General features: G+C 31.3%; 1 protein-coding gene across 2 annotated transcripts; it reads left to right on the top strand.

Moving 5' to 3' along the window:
• Positions 1-858: 858 nt before the first annotated feature.
• On the top strand, positions 859-14,012 carry LOC140059920 (TNF receptor-associated factor 3-like). 2 transcript variants are annotated; one of them, XM_072105911.1, is made up of 7 exons: positions 859-1,098; positions 4,196-4,273; positions 6,970-7,047; positions 8,655-8,888; positions 10,610-10,826; positions 12,299-12,642; positions 13,169-14,012. In XM_072105911.1, exons 1-7 carry the CDS (start codon positions 862-864, stop codon positions 13,391-13,393), a joined length of 1,413 nt encoding a protein of 470 aa, XP_071962012.1. In that variant the 5' UTR covers positions 859-861; the 3' UTR covers positions 13,394-14,012. The 2 variants fall into 2 exon arrangements, with proteins under 2 accessions (XP_071962012.1, XP_071962013.1); XM_072105912.1 differs by lacking the exons at positions 859-1,098; positions 4,196-4,273 and adding an exon at positions 6,701-6,791.
• The last annotated feature ends 2,552 nt before the right edge of the window (positions 14,013-16,564 follow it).

The following is a 16,564-nucleotide window of genomic DNA, read 5'->3' as shown; positions in this document are numbered from 1 at the left end:
CTGCAGAATTCTACCATTGCGTAATGGCCATGATTGTAGTCAATACAATGTGCCTATTGTATTAAAGTTTCCCATTCAAAGTAATATTTGAAACCGATAAACAGTTTATAGGAAAGATCAATGTGTGGAATGTTCATACTCCTCATCATACTGTTTAAACTTACCTTAAGAAAAACACAAACTTACACAACAACAATAAACTACAAAAAATGTAAAAAAACAAACCTTCAATTATAAAATACCTACAGTGAGTGAGGGAGGTGTAAATGTATACCTAAATAATACCTGTGATTACAATATAAATCCACATCCATCGAACATTAGGGGCATCCCCCGCCCCCTCCCTGAATACCACTCTTTCCATCGAACATTAGGGGCATCCCCCGCCTCCCTGAATACCACTCTTTCCATCGAACATTGGGGGCCTCCCTGAATACCACTTGTTCCATCGAACATTAGGGGAATCCCCTGCCTCCCTGAATACCACTTGTTCCATCGAACATTAGGGACATCCCCCGCCTCCCTGAATACCACTTGTTCCATCGAACATTAGGGGAATCCCCCGCCTCCCTCAATACCACTTGTGATATCTATTTTTGACAGACTATTAACATTATGTCAGTGCTCCCATGTTTAATTGATTGTTAGTTTGTTAACATTCTTATCTAACACTTGAAAGAATAAATATTCCATTTAAGTGAACAGAGAAATTAAAAATCTAATTAAAAAAAATGTTATATATATTTTTTAATATTTAGGCAGGCAGATGGCCCGATCTTTCAATGCCCAAACTGCAAGGAAGAAGAAATCGACATAAATGAAATGAATCCAGATCATTTTGCTCGTAAAAAAATTGAAAACATGATAATCTTTTGTACTAACCAACCAAGTGGCTGTGAATCTGAGTTCAAACTAAAAGAATTAAAGTCTCATCTCGAAGTATGTGCGTTTCAAATGATAGACTGTATGCACAAGGAGAGGGGTTGTACTGCGAGAATGGCCAGACAAGATTATATGAACCATTTAAAAATTGACTGTCAATTTCGTGTCATTACATGCATCAACTGCGGAGAAGAATATACCATGCAAGAGAAAAAGGTAAACTTATGGTTTGTACTGCCCCAATAGGAAGGTGTTAAAATTATGTGTGTTATATTATTTACAAACATCCACCAAATAAATAAATACTACTCTACTTACAGACCTGCTTAATAGTACTATTGCCAACTAACAGATCACCATAATACATTTTTGTTTTTCTGGTTATTTCCATCATGTAAAATGGCTACTGCTTGTTGCTGTTTTTTTGTTGAAACTCAACATGGATAAACTCGCATGGTTCTAGCAAGTACATATTGCCTGTCACTGTCTCAGCCATGTTTTTCTATCTTTCAAGCCTTCTGATTTGTTCATTTCTGCCATGCTCAAATCTAAACAGCTATAGATATCAATATATTTCAGGTTATTTCCACCATGCAGATCACTACTGCCTGTTGCTGTTTATTTGCTGAAACTCAACATGGCTAAACGCACATGGTTATAGCAAGTACATATTGCCTGTCACTGTCTCTAATAAAGTCTTCTGATTTGTTCATTTCTGCCATATAGCTATTGGTAGATATAAATATTTTTCAGGTTATTCCCAGTGTAAAATCACTACTTGCTGTTGCATTGCTTTAAAACTGAATGGCTAAACGCACATGTCACTGTCTTGGATATAAATAATTCCTTATTAATCATCATTAATGTCCTGACATGACCCCTAGTGTTTTGTTGTTGTTACAATACACTTTAATTGAATACGATGACTGAACTAGATATTATTGCTCAATTATTCAGACAATAGATTTAATAAATGTAAATTACATCACTTATGAGAGAGAACCATATACATGGTTGCTATTACAATTTATAAAAATCAAATTCTCAGAATCACTGTATTGACAAACAACATCAATTTAAACACTAACATATTTGCGTTCAATTCACATAAAGTTATTTGTTTTGATGGTTTTTATTTATCAAACAGCCACCTTTGTAAAAGTACTGTACAGCTTGGAATAGCACAATAACAGATAAAGTACAGTTAGAACCCCTTCTGTGGATTACTAAGGGACATTTTGTTTGGTCCTAAATATTTCCCCATAATTGGTTCTACTGTATGTATGTAATTTATATCAAACAACCCTTTGTATACTGATACCATAGAGATATTAAAGTGATAATATCTCTATGCTTATACATACAGCATAATTTCATGATGACCAAATTAAATAATTGCCCTTTAATTATAAAATGAAGACTAGTTTATAAATAACATAAACAGTAATACTAAATGTACTTGCCTAAGAGTAACATTGCCAACTGCCAACAGATCACCAAAATAGGTTTTTGTTTCTGGTTATTTCCATCATGCAACATGGCTAACTGCCTTTTGCCGCTGTATTACTCTAACTCAATAGTTAAACGCACATGTATGTAGTCACGTGTTACAGCAAGTCACGTGTCCTGATTTCTAGTTATGTGGGTGTAACAAGCGTTCTGATTTGTTGAATGCCATGCTCAAATCTAAGAAGCTACAGTATTGGTTGATATATGTGGATGTATCAAGCGTTCTGATCAGTTATTTGTTGAATGCCATGCTCAAATCTAAGAAGCTACAGTATTGGTTGATATAAATACTTCCTTGTTGATAATCATTAATGTCCTGACATGACCCCTAGTGTTTTGTTGTTGTGACGATATATTTTAATTGAGTATATTGACCAAACTAGATATTATTGCTCAATAATTATTCAGACAATACATTCAATAGATGTAAATAACATCAATTATAATAGAGATTATAGTAGAATTCTATAAAAACTGTCAGCCAGAGAACAAAGTAAATTAAATGATGTACTGACATGACCCCTAGTGTTTTGTTGTTGTGACGATATACTGTAATTGAATACGATGACTGAAATGTATTATTGCTCATTAATTATTCAGACAATACGTCATTCAATAAATGTAAATACCATCACTTATGAAAGAGAACCTCAGAGAGAATTCCAGAAAACCTGTTGGCAAGAGTCCATTATAAACCTGAACTATATCATTCAAAATATCAAGCCTAACCTTAACATAAAAAAAAAACCCATAATTTTTAAACATTGATAAAATCTGTGAGAACGAGAAAATGCCCTTTGTTTGATTATTGAAATATAGCATAATTGCAACTCACCCTCTGCTAAACCAAAATAATATCAACTTCAAAGCTCATTTAAACAACATAGTATCAGCTTAAAACATAGACACACAGGAACATGATGCCCATTTGAGTATTCACTGATAATTAATTAGACTATTTTATCTCTTTCTCCTCGTGTGTGCAACTACTAGTAGTACTGCACATGATTATACACTCAGACTTTCAAATCTGGTGCGGCTCAACCAGCCTTAATTATAATGTCTGTAGTGTTGGCGTCCTACCATTGGTTAATGTTTTGTCATCGCCAAAAATAGAACATTCAACTGATGTGGAAAATTGGCTATGGAAAATGCACTGACTGACTTAATTAAACTATAGCAGAGAAAGTGTGTGTTTAAGTTTTATCTGATTTATCAAACAATTTGATTTAACTTGTTACTTAATATTTCTAAAATTGGATAGCCCTCGGACTATATTCGGTTACCGTATATCCTCTGGTATATTCCCTTCCTCTAGAACATTAATTTGGGCTGACTTTGGAGGTGGGACTATACCCGGAGAACGCCTGGTTCAGGAAAAAAAATGATTGGTAAGCATATCTTGTAAAAACTTATCTGAACTGGGTAGAGAGAGGCCTACATCCAAACCAAAAGTCAATACTGGGACTATACCTGGGGATATGCTTGTTTGTAAAATCAGACATAAAGTAAGGAGTGGGATTATACCGGAGGATATACGGTATATAGGTATACAGTATTTACTGCTTTACACTTCCAAAAGTATAATACTTCTAATTAATTTTAACACCTATTACCAATTTATGTAAAGTTCATGCAAAAATGTTGTATGTTTGAAGGCTAGGCCGATCAACTATGGTATATTTTGTCCTTTGCGTTTTAAGCCCAACACAAAATTTAACCAAATGATGTGTTGAATTTTCTGTGCTTACGAGATTCAGCATATCACCTAGTGTATTTATTTTCTTTATATTTTATTTCTTAGGATCATGAAAATTCGTGCAAAATGCAACCAGTCGATTGCCCAAACAGGTGTGGCGTAACAAATATTCCACAGAATAAAGTAAGTTATAATTCAGGTTTAAGTGTGTATTCTCTAACTGACTCTGTATGATCTCATCTCGGTGTGAGGGTTGGTGTCAGACTTTTTGTTGTCTACAAAAAACTTTATTACAAAAATATAGTTATACTGTAATTACATGTGATGCAAAATAGTTATGAATTAATTACATTTAAGTATAAAGGTCTGTCTACACTATCAAACTAGTTTGACAAAAAAAGTGTGATGTGCTTAAATATGGTAGTGATAAACCCAAATATGGTAATGATGATGACATAATGCCCATATATGGGTATATCAAATTTGTTGTCACAAAGTTTGATAGTGTAGACAGAGCTTTATACAATCTTGATTTTTATCTAGGAATCTATTTAAAATTCAGAAAAGTTAAATAATAATATTTGAATAAATTTTGCATGAATGATGACTTGATGAGCCTATCAACGTATTCCTTTCTCTGGCTCATGCATTCAGTCTGGAAATACTATAAATGTTTCACATCTGCCTTAGTGCTTGGGCCATTGCTCTTCCTTATTTATGTTAATGATCTGGCTAATGTCAGTAACAAATTGCAAGTAATATCCTTCGCCGACGACACCACCTTATTTTACTCTAATTCCAATATTGATTTATTATTTACTACATTCAATGATGAATTAACAAAATTTTGTGACTGGTTTATTTCAAACAAATTACTTATTAATACTCTTAAAACAAATTATTTAATTTTTCACAATTCTCAACGTAAACTAAAAGTTGATGACCTAAATATACTTCTTGGCGGAATTCAAATTGAACGCAAAACTGAAACACTTTTTTTAGGTGTATATATTCATGAAAACCTCAAATGGACCAGTCATCAAAATTACGTTTCGAAAAAAATATCAAGATCTATTAGTATTATTAACAGACTTAAGCACTTCTTCCCTCTAAATATTTTAATTTCTCTTTATAACACACTTGTACTTCCTTATTTCCAGTATTGTAACATTATTTGGGCTGCAGATTACTCTTCTAATATTGCTAGATTAACTAAATTACAAAAACGTGCAGCTAGAATTATTACTTTTTCACCATATAGAACCTCATCTGAACCCCTTTTTAAACGTCTTGGTATATTAAAATTAACGGATATCCACAATGTTCAAGTTGCCAGTTTTATGTTTAATTATTTTAAAAACCAACTTCCTATTTCTATGATTGATATGCTCTGTAAACGTACCAAATTTCACAATTACAATTTAAGAACTTCTCATTTAAACATTCCTTTTGCTAGACTTACAAAAACTAAATTTTTTATAACTATATCAGGTCCTAATTTGTGGAATCATATCCCACCAAATATCAAAACGTCAATATCATTATTTACTTTCCGAAAAAAGTTAAAGAATCATTATATATCTAAATATTATACTGCTTAGTTAATATGCTTATTATCATTATTTATACTCATATACTATTTATGTCTTACACAAAATATTAGTTGTTGTTTATTATTGCAATCTTTAATCTATACTATATATAATGTATATATAGTATATACTATATATATACTGGAATTATAATTAAGTATACATATTTTTTTTTTCATTTACCAATATCGGTAGTTATTTCATTTATAATTATCATGAAACTATTGAAATATAATTTAAATAATTTTTATAAAGAAGATGTTAGTTATGTTGTTATACTGTAATTTTTTATCCTAAATTTTATAATTATATATTCTAGGTTATTTTTTATTTTTTTAGTAATGTGTTTTGTTATGGGTCCCTACGAGACAAGTTTTTAACTTCTAGAAGGGATCCATGATAATAATGACTACCAATTACTGCTTTATCTATGTTCACTTTAATATCTTTTTTCTATTTTGTATATATTCATTCATTATTATCTAAATAAATATTATCTGAATCTGAATCAGTGATGTCTTGGAAATTTCCAAATGTGATGACTTTTAATTATTTCGAGACCTTAAGGGACATTATTATTCTATTCCAGTTACTGCAGTAACTACATTTTGTACTGCCAAGCAAATGAGTTTAGCTTTGTTCAATGTAGACATTTATGATTCAGTTACTGAAAATAACAAAAAAGAGCTTGATAGATAATTGTATAAAGAATTTGACATGATCCCTTAATAATGTATCTTATTAGATTTTTTTTGTATTTGTTATCTACCCTAATTGGTTTAATGGTTTAATCGAATATTTAAATTTTCATGCACTGCATTTTTAGTACAGTATTATATAAACATACCATTGTAATATAATGCCACTAAGCGTTCCCTTTCAACCATATCGATTTTATCCATTGAACCGTAACATCTTTCAATCTGCATATAAACTTGGATTTTCCAGATTATTTTGGACGATCTATTTATAGAGCCAGGAAATTATCTAGTTTTTTCGTATACTGCATTTATTTCCAGCTTCATTAAAAAAATAACATTGAACTTAAAGATTAGTTGATCAAATAGTAACTGATGATTTCTTTTTGATAATCTGGATGCATGTCCTTGGTAAATATATTTTAGTAGGGGAAGAATATTTTATGGTTGAACAGAATAATAACAAAGGACTGAGGATTAGAAGGTTACAACAGTTCAATTGTTTGTATTCTGTCAATATTTGGGAACTATTATATTTACTGAATTTTGTTATTGTAAGAGGTAAAATGCATTTGTACTATTTTCACAGCTTGAAGAACATTTGAAAAACACTTGCACTGAAGCGTGGTTAACCTGCAAGTATTATATATACGGATGTGAATTTAAGGTAAGGGTTGGCCTGTGTTTGAACAGTTAGTATCCAAAGCTATATTTGGCGTGTCATGAACAAATTTAAGCATAAATATCAAAATATTACAGATTGCTTTATGCTTTATCAATTGTGATGTTTCTTTTAGTTAACTCAAAGCAAATTTATAAAATGTACCTCCAATGCCTGGCCATTAAAACTTTGTTTAACCTGCAGTATTATTATTTTTTTTAATTTAATCATATTGTATTTTAACCCTCTGATTGTAGATTGACACTGATTTTTCGTGTTTGAATTTTGTTTGTAATTGAGAAGAAAAAGAATGACATGAAAGAATTGTTTAAAAAAACAGAAATTGATTCGTTTCAAATGTTTTTTTTTTCTTGCTTATCGAGTTGAATGAAAAAGCAGCTTGTGTTGAAGTTGGAAAAAGCTCTTGAAAGTGATCAATTTGTTATTAAACAATGTTTTTGTGTTGTTAAGCTATGACCAGAAATATTATTGAATTATTTGAATGGTTGTTGAATAAAAGTGAATTGCTTTAGTCAGAAATGTTGGAAAAGTCTTGTGTTAGATCGACGATGGATAGAGCTGTAAAAGTGTAACGTAAGTCTTTCGTTGTTTTGCCGGTTTGTAAAAGAAATGGGAAAGACGAACAGATAACAGACGACATACTGTAGGTGGCTGATCATATATAACAATGTTAAAAGGATCGTTGAAGAATACAGATTTTGAGATAATAAGGAGTTTCGCAGAAGCACGTAAACTTTAACACTATTTCCCAACATGCAACACGCAAGCATTACGGAAAGCTTTAGTTACGTATGTCGAGAACATTATTTCTTGAAAGTAGCTGTTATGCAAATTAGTATAATGTTGATGTCACCGTTAAGTTAACGTTTACGCACTCCTGCGAAAATTCCCTAATTGCTTGTGTTGGTGATGTTATTCTGAATGATTTTGATTAGTGTTGATTTTGATAATGAGGATTTCTTTTGTTGTATGATTTGATTGTTATCAATTAATGAATTTGTTGATGATGATGATGATGATGGTAACCTTTTTTTTGGCAGTTGATAAATAAGACTTGATTGTTATCAATTAATGAATTTGTTGGTGATAATGATGATTGTAACCCTTTTTTTGGCAGTTGATAAATAAGACTTGATTGTTATCAATTAATGAATTTGTTGATGATAATGATTTTATTGTTATAATATAAATATGTAAATTGAAAGTAAAGTCATGTCATGGTTAAAGATGTATTGTCCCCCTGAAAAAATATGTTCCATTTTAATACCACAAAATAGTTGAAAAAAACTAATTTAAAGCAAAAAATAGTAAAATTGGCTGCCAGTGGGTTTTTGGTTGAATTTAAACATTTATTTTGTTATTTTTTAAATGAAAACAAAATTCAAATTACAAAATAGCCTATTTAAAGTTTGATTTTATTTAACTTCATTTTCATGTTTTTGGGACACAATATTTTAACAGATAAAACTCAATATAACTAGAATACTAAAATATTTTACTAATTTTGGTCAATTTAATGTATTTAATTATTTATATATATTAAAAAGAGCAATTGTTAAATTCCTAATGAACTGTTTGTATTTTCATACCAGGGTGTCCTCAAGCTAATGAAAAGCCATATGAGCGAATTTTCTGAAATTCATTTAGAGATGGTTTCAAAACACACTACCCAGTTGGAGATGAAATATGCTGAGGCTGTGCGATTGGTAACAGACTTACAAGGCAAAATGAGCTTGATGGAAACAAAGTATGAAGTGACCGACAAAGAACTAAGAGAAACCAAAGAAAAGTGTATGAAAAATGAAAAACTACTACAAAATCTCCAGGTGCCTATTGTCTAACAATACTTTGTTTTTATTGAAATATAATCCAACTAAAATTAGTTCTGTTACGTTTATTTGTAATGTAACTAACCTAATCAGTACTGGATAGTAGTAGAACAAGTTTAGTCTTTTTCTTCCAAATTGCCTTGTTTAAAAAGCTAATACACAAGAAGGTACTGTAGTTACAGATGTGAATAGCTCTCAGAACAGAAGTCTATTTCCTACATCAGATGTCAACGAATTAAATTATCTACAATCAAAGTAAGCTAATCGCTAAATCAAATCTTGAGATCAACATGGCACAAATGCAGTACGATATTCTTTTAAGATATTTAAAAAACTAAGGCTTAACTTTGGCAAGGAGGCAAATGCTGAAACATGGGAACAGATACTATACATTTTCTGAATAATAACCATTATTTTCTGGAGAAAGTGGATAACGTGTGCCATGACAGAAAACTTTGAGTAAAGTTTAATTGGTTATTTTTACATTTTCTAATTTACTAACAAAAATTGCATTGATTATTTTAATTTTATGAGGAAAAAACACTTTTTTTTGTGTGCTAAAATTACGAATGGAAATGCCTTTTTTGAATTTAAAAATACATTGAAAAAGCACTGTCATACCTTACATATGAAATCAAAATTTAATAATGATATTGAAATTGCGTGAATTCAAAATTCTGGTTTGTTTCCAGTTTAGGATTGACAGTGTATTTTTCATTGTTGCTCAATGGAGGTATATATTAATAATATAGATTTAATTGTCTAATTGCATTGAATTCCATACTTGCATGAACAATTATATATTATATTGTGATGTCACATACCAATATATATATATTGTGATCATTGATTTAATAATAAGAGTTGCGAGGACCTATCACTATATTGCTCTGCTGGACATAATATCTGTAAAAACTGAATCAAGGACTCAAATGAGCACATCTTATTGGCCCTATGCGCACACACCCACACACAGTTAATTAATAAGTAATATAGGTCGTAGGTCGTCGCAAATAAAAAAAATAGCTGTAATAAGGACCATTTATGATTTTTAGGAACTTGCAAAGAAGGTCATAATAACTTTTAAATTTAGCTATCAGATTATCTTTTCGATGACCAGAAAATCTAATTGTGAAAATATGATTTGGTCGATCAATCAGTACTGGACTCTTATGGTAAATTTGAGTCTTAAAATTGTTTGGATTGTTGATAACCCAAATTCTTTACATGTGCACTAGCACAGGTGTGACTAATTACATTTTGATTATTACAAAATTGTAAGCACCATACTACTGTATATTCTCTGGTATAATCCCACCTAGAACAAGAAATTAGACCGACTTTGGGGGATGGGACTATATCCGGGGAAAGCCTGTTTCTTTAAAAAAAATGATTGGTAAGCATTTCTTGTAAACACTCACCTGAACTGGCTGGAGAGAGGCCTACATCCAGACCAAAAGTTAATACTGGGACTATACCTGGGGATATGCCTGACAAATCCGACATAAAGTAAGAGGTTGGATTAGAACCTAAGTGGTATTATCTCCAAAGATATATGGTACTAGTAGATTTGAAACATTTTATCATATTTTGCTTTTTTCAACCTATGTTTGAAATTGATAAAAATTAACAATGTTTTATTCGTGCAACTATTTTCAATTCAAGAGGGCTGAGTCATTTTTTAAGGATGGAACAAATATTGTCGCTAAATCTTTCAGAGAATGCTTGCAACTCGATTGGACGTCATTACTGAGTTGGAAAAAAAGATACAATCAACATCGAATAAAGAAGAAATTAACGAATTAAGCGCCAAGTTACTGAGTGAACATGATGCTGTAAAAAATCTTGAATCAAAAGTTCAAATTCTTGAAGAGACCAGGTTTTCAGTGCCAGTTGGAGGAGGTGGAGCATCTAATATTGGGGCTGCACAATTAAGTGAGTATTGTTATAGTTTGGGATTATATAACAATTACATTATTCTACTTGCGAAATAACTCCATAAACCAGCTAAACAAGTGCAGTAGAATAAATTTAATTTGGTCCCTTACAATAGTAATGTACTCTACTGAAAATATTTTTGGTGCATATACGTTAATTGTAAATCTGGGTTATTATTCTTTAATTATTTTTTAGGGTGGGTTACTATTAGAAGGCGGGTTGCTATTAGAGTAGTGGGTTACTATTACTAATCTTAAATTAGGCACCTGAAAATAGTAGCCCACCCCCAACTTTTCCGGTCAGCAACTCATGAGTCATAGCAAAATAATAAAACAGTTAGTATCCCTAACTAAAGGTTTAGCTGTGAAAAAATTTAAAAGAAGCAAATTTCAACTGATTTTGGTAGGTATGGGTATGGACAACTACCAAAAAAAAAGAAGGGGAGATAGGGGCTGGGGAAATTTTTTTATCGGAGGTGAAAGTTCATTGACCATTGCCAAATAGTTATAATTATTGTATGAATCATATTTCGTCACCAGAATATGGTATCTGAGTAAAATTGGTGTCAAAATGTGCAGAATTAAAAAAGGAATAACACTTAAAATAGAAGTCATGTCTTTGGATCAAATCATGACCACTAAAAATGAGGTCAAAGGTCAAAAAGTCAAATTTTCTACATAAAATGGCATATAATTGATATTTCAGCAACATAATGGTATATTGATATTAAAATATGCAGGAAAAAAAAGGAAGAAAACTTGGAAGAAAAACTTGGAAGAAAAACAAAAAACTTAAAAAATGAGGTCAAAGGTCAAAAGTATTTATTCTATCATGAACATGTGCTATTATTAGTGATTGGTTTTTTTTTAAATTAACAAAAATCCCCAAAACATTAACTTTTCTGGTGACGAAATATGATTCATACAATAATTATAGCTATTTGGCAATGGTCAATGAACTTTGACCTCCGATAAAAAAATTTCCCCAGCCCCTATCTTCCCTTCTTTTTTTTTTGGTAGTTGTCCATACCCATACCTACCAAAATCAGTTGAAATTAGCTTCTTTTAAATTTTTTCACAGATTTGCTCAATATATGGCTAATTTAGGGATACTAAGTACGAATAAATAAATTTGGTTGAATTCTAGCTTTATTTTATAAACTCAAAAACACTCAATCCTCCCCCACTCCTGAGATCAACATGCATTATCTCCTTTTTTTTCAAAATACGGCTGCATCATAAGTTTTTGTGTCTTAGAGTAGTGGGTTATTATTATAGATTGACTTATAAGGTGGGTTACTATTAGAAGAAGGGTTACTATTAGAGTGTGGGTTACTATTAGAAGATTTACGGTAGATTTGATCTGTCAGAAGCAATTGTGTTTCACATTTTACAATATATTATAGTTAACTAATAACTTTGTCTTTCACCTCCAGTATACAAAACTTAACTTTTATAATTTATTTGCAGATAACTTTCACAGTCGAATTACAACACTAGACAAAGATGTGGGACTACACTCCATTCGCTTGGCAGAACAGGATTTAAGATTTCAGATTTTGGAAACGGCCAGTTACGATGGCGTTCTCATTTGGAAAATAAAAGACTTGAGCAGACGAAAACGTGATGCCGATTCGGGAAAGACATTGTCGCTTTACAGCCAGCCATTCTACACCAGTCGTTTCGGATACAAGATGTGCGCAAGAGTGTATCTAAACGGAGATGGTATGGGAAAGGGTTCGCATGTTTCTCTTTTTTTCGTTGTTATGAAAGGGGACTACGATGCTCTTCTTCCTTGGCCATTCAGACAAAAGGTTAGTATAAATCTCTGTCTACACTATAAAACTTTATGTGACAAAAAATGTGATGTACCCATATAGGGACATGATGTTGTCATATCACTACCATATTTGGGCATATCACTACCATATTCGGGCACATCACAATTTTTTTGTCAAACTAGTTTGATAGTGTAGAAAAAGGTTTCTCTTGTATTTATAATCATTGCCCACTCATTCAATTTAAAATTTGACCAAAGGAGATTCGTTGAGTGAAGAAATTGTGTACTCCATATACATGGTACACGGTATGTTAAAAACAACTTTATCAACGTGAATAACTATATGGCAATAAATTGGCCTATTCAACAATTTAGCCATGTATTTCTTTCCTTTTACAGTATTTACCTAAAATAAATTATAAGCATAATCATAAGTACTGTATAAACGTAATTTATCACGGAAAGGGCTAAAAAATAGTCAAAATTATCTCAATTCATAGTTTAATAAATAAATAATAATAATTCTAGTTATTATGTAAATATATTTCTATATTTTACAGGTAACACTTATGCTTCTCGACCAAGAGACTGGTCGAAGACATCTGTCAGATTCGTTCCGACCAGATCCGTCGAGCAGCAGTTTCAAGCGTCCCGTCACCGATATGAATATTGCGTCTGGATGCCCTTTATTTGTTGCCCAGTCCGTACTTCAGGATGGTATGTATGTAAAAGAGGATACAGTTTTTTTCAAAATTATAGTCGACATTTCCGATTTGTATGTGTAATTTGTATGAACAACGTACTTTCATTACACCAGTGTTTGGCAAGGTTAAAAGTTGAAATTGTAAGTGTACATAATGTTGTCTGTATACATATAGACAAAAATGCTTGTTTTAAAAGTTGTTGTAGACTAGTTAGTGAACCACTTAGTATAATAAAACATGGTGATAGGGTTGAGTATTTATTCAAGATTGATAAAAAAATTAGAATACCAACATATTATCATGAGCGTTTTACGAAAACTAATAAAACTAGTAAAATCTATACATCAACACTATATCTATAATTGGTTTTAGCTCCTTCCTTTATTCAAAAGTGTGTAATCAAAAATAGTAAAAAATTAAGAATAAAAATTAAATATTGTGTAATTTATATGTCCACTCAAATATTCAGAATACAAACAAGAATAATTAATTACATTTTTACGGTGGCCTATAAGTGTCACGGCAACTTTTAAAAAATATCACGGCAACTTTCAAAAAAAGCCACGGCAATTTGAAAAAAGCCACGGCAATTTGAAAAAAGCCACGGCAAATTAAAAATAAAACATCACGGCAAATTAAAAATAAAACATCGCGGCAATTTAACAAAAATACCACGGCAACTTAAAAATGAAACACTACGGCAAATTAGTATTGAAACACCACGGCAAATTAGTAATGAAACACCACGGCAAATTACAGAATGCCACGGCGGAAGTGAGTTACCACGGCGGAAGTGAAACCTTTGGAATCTTCGATTTTTTATGAGGTAAGTAATTATTTGTGCATTGAAGTAAATATTATTATATTAATTTATTATATTTAACTGCAGCATTTACGTGTTTATTGCACTAGGCCTAGCTATGCCTACTACTAGCCCTAGGCCTTAGGCCTACAGTAGTAGCTAGGTCTACTGTAAAAACAACTTGTTATATAAAAAACAGATTACTGTAAATATATTAAAACATTGTAGAATGTTATAGGGCCTAGGCCTACCTTGTAATAAGGCCTATGGTCTAGCCCGGCCTAGAAAGTTCAAGAAGAGTGCAATAAACACGTAAACTGCTGAAGTTAAATAAATTAATATAATATTTACATCAATGCACAAATAATTAATTACCTCAGAAAAAATTGAAGATTCCAAAGGTTTCACTTCCGCCGTGGTAACTCACTTCTGCCGTGGCATTCTGTAATTTGCCGTGGTCTTTCACTATTAATTTGTCGTGGTGTTTCAATACTAATTTGCCGTGGTGTTTCATTTTTAAGTTGCCCTGGTATTTTTGTTAAATTGCCGCGATGGTTTATTTTTAATTTGCCGTGATGTTTTATTTTTAATTTGCCGTGGCTTTTTTCAAATTGCCGTGGCTTTTTTTGAAAAAATTGCCGTGATATTTTTTGAAAGTTGCCGTGACACTTATAGGCCACCGTACATTTTATTTTAAATACAGCATGTTTTAAAATAACAACCAAACTTAATCAAATATGTCATTCGATTTGGATCCTGAACTTTTTAAAAGAAGTCATTCATCTACACTACATACTTTAAACTTGATTTTAAAACATATTTCTTATTTGATGCGTCTAAGGGATCATGTCAAATTTATTCTACTGCAGTTACTGTGATAAATACATTGCATGATTTTGAATGGTTTCCATGTAGAATTTCACGATTCACCCACAAAATGGCTTTAGATAATTGTATAAAGAGGCTAAATAGTAAACAAAATGTAGTAATAATTTTGACATTGTCCCTAATGTTTAAAGATCAGAACGTGTGAAAACAACACTGGTTTCATCAGTGTAGTTTTATGTGATAGTTGCTTATTAATACAAACCAATAAAAAAGTGTTGTATTAATATTTTTATAAGTTAAGAGCTATCATCTTCATATTTGTATATAAATCTCATAGATGCTGCTAAGCAGAGATGAATGGTTGTGTGTAAGTTACTAAATCCTACAGAATTCCATTATAAACTTAACTGAAAGTTTTCATGTGTTTTGGGTCCATTCTATAGTGTCATCACACACTAAACAGACTATCTTAATCATCAGTACCTTTGTGGTTGGATGACTGATTCGGAGCAGGAACGCTAGTTGACAGAACAGCCATTGAATTTTTGATTGAGAAATTCTCATGCAATGTATGCAATGGGATATTATTTTTTTTACAGTATAATAGAGAGCAAAGTGTAAACATATAATTAATATTATTATTATTGATATAAAGTTTGCGGTACACCATGTGTATTAGTTCTGAAAAGAACTGTTGAGTTTCTCGACGTTTCAATCAATGTGCTTTGATCGTCCTCAGAAGTGAGAATTCTCACTCACGTGGTGTACCGCAAACTTTATATCAACATTTGATTTCGCCAAGCAAACCTTCAAACAATATATTATTATTATTATTTATTTGGTCCAATATTAAAAAATACATCAGAAATTCTTCTTATATACACTGCAGAGGTAATAAAAAATATACATATAAAATACAAATCTATATAAAATCACATATAAACATTTTTTTTTTTTAATTCATTATAGATTAAGATATTATTATGTGCAAAATAGTCAATGGTGCAATATATTTATATACTTGGTGCTAAACTTTAAAGTATTCGTAAGTATTGTTTATTCATTTCACTCGTCAATCACCGTTTTTAATCTGATTTCCCATCACCATGCCTGCTGTTATAAGCTCCACCTCTTACAAGACTTGATTTCAAACCCATGTCTCTCAAGCTTAGTTTTGATATTAAAATATGTGCAAAAATCAGATAAAGTAAAGACATTTTGTCTCAATTTATCAAAGAAAAATGTTTAATATGGAATGTATTTATAAACATTCATTCCGTATTTTGATTTAGATGATTTGCGATTATCTGTTTTTATTTTTCTACTTGGTTTTTCAAATTACTGTAAAAATAGTTTACTTGCAAGCTCAGAAAACTATATTTTCTTTGAACTTCAACCTAAAAATATTTTGAAACACCCGCCCTTTCCTGTTCGTTGACGTTTAGACAATTTTCAGAAGAAACTCTACAATTGTTCCTGGGATAAAAGTTGTTTAATAATAAATTCCACACATGGCACAGAAATTACACTTACCAAATTTTCCAGAATAAAGCTCTGTCTACACTTTAAACTTTGTGACAAAAATGTGATGTGCTCATATATGGACATGATGATGTCATATC

This window comes from Antedon mediterranea, chromosome 10 (genome assembly GCF_964355755.1).
Source record: "Antedon mediterranea chromosome 10, ecAntMedi1.1, whole genome shotgun sequence".
NCBI classification, from domain to species: Eukaryota; Metazoa; Echinodermata; class Crinoidea; order Comatulida; family Antedonidae; genus Antedon; species Antedon mediterranea.
This window is presented reverse-complemented; position numbering and strand designations above follow the sequence as displayed.

What these genes read in the sequence shown, in the direction of transcription:
- LOC140059920 (XM_072105911.1), top strand. Translation starts at nt 862, where the DNA reads ATGATAATCTTTTGTACTAACCAACCAAGTGGCTGTGAATCTGAGTTC. An exon ending in ATACCATGCAAGAGAAAAAG is followed by an intron (nt 1,099 to 4,195) that starts GTAAACTTATGG and finishes TTTATTTCTTAG; the next exon opens with GATCATGAAAATTCGTGCAA. An exon ending in AACTACTACAAAATCTCCAG is followed by an intron (nt 8,889 to 10,609) that starts GTGCCTATTGTC and finishes TAAATCTTTCAG; the next exon opens with AGAATGCTTGCAACTCGATT.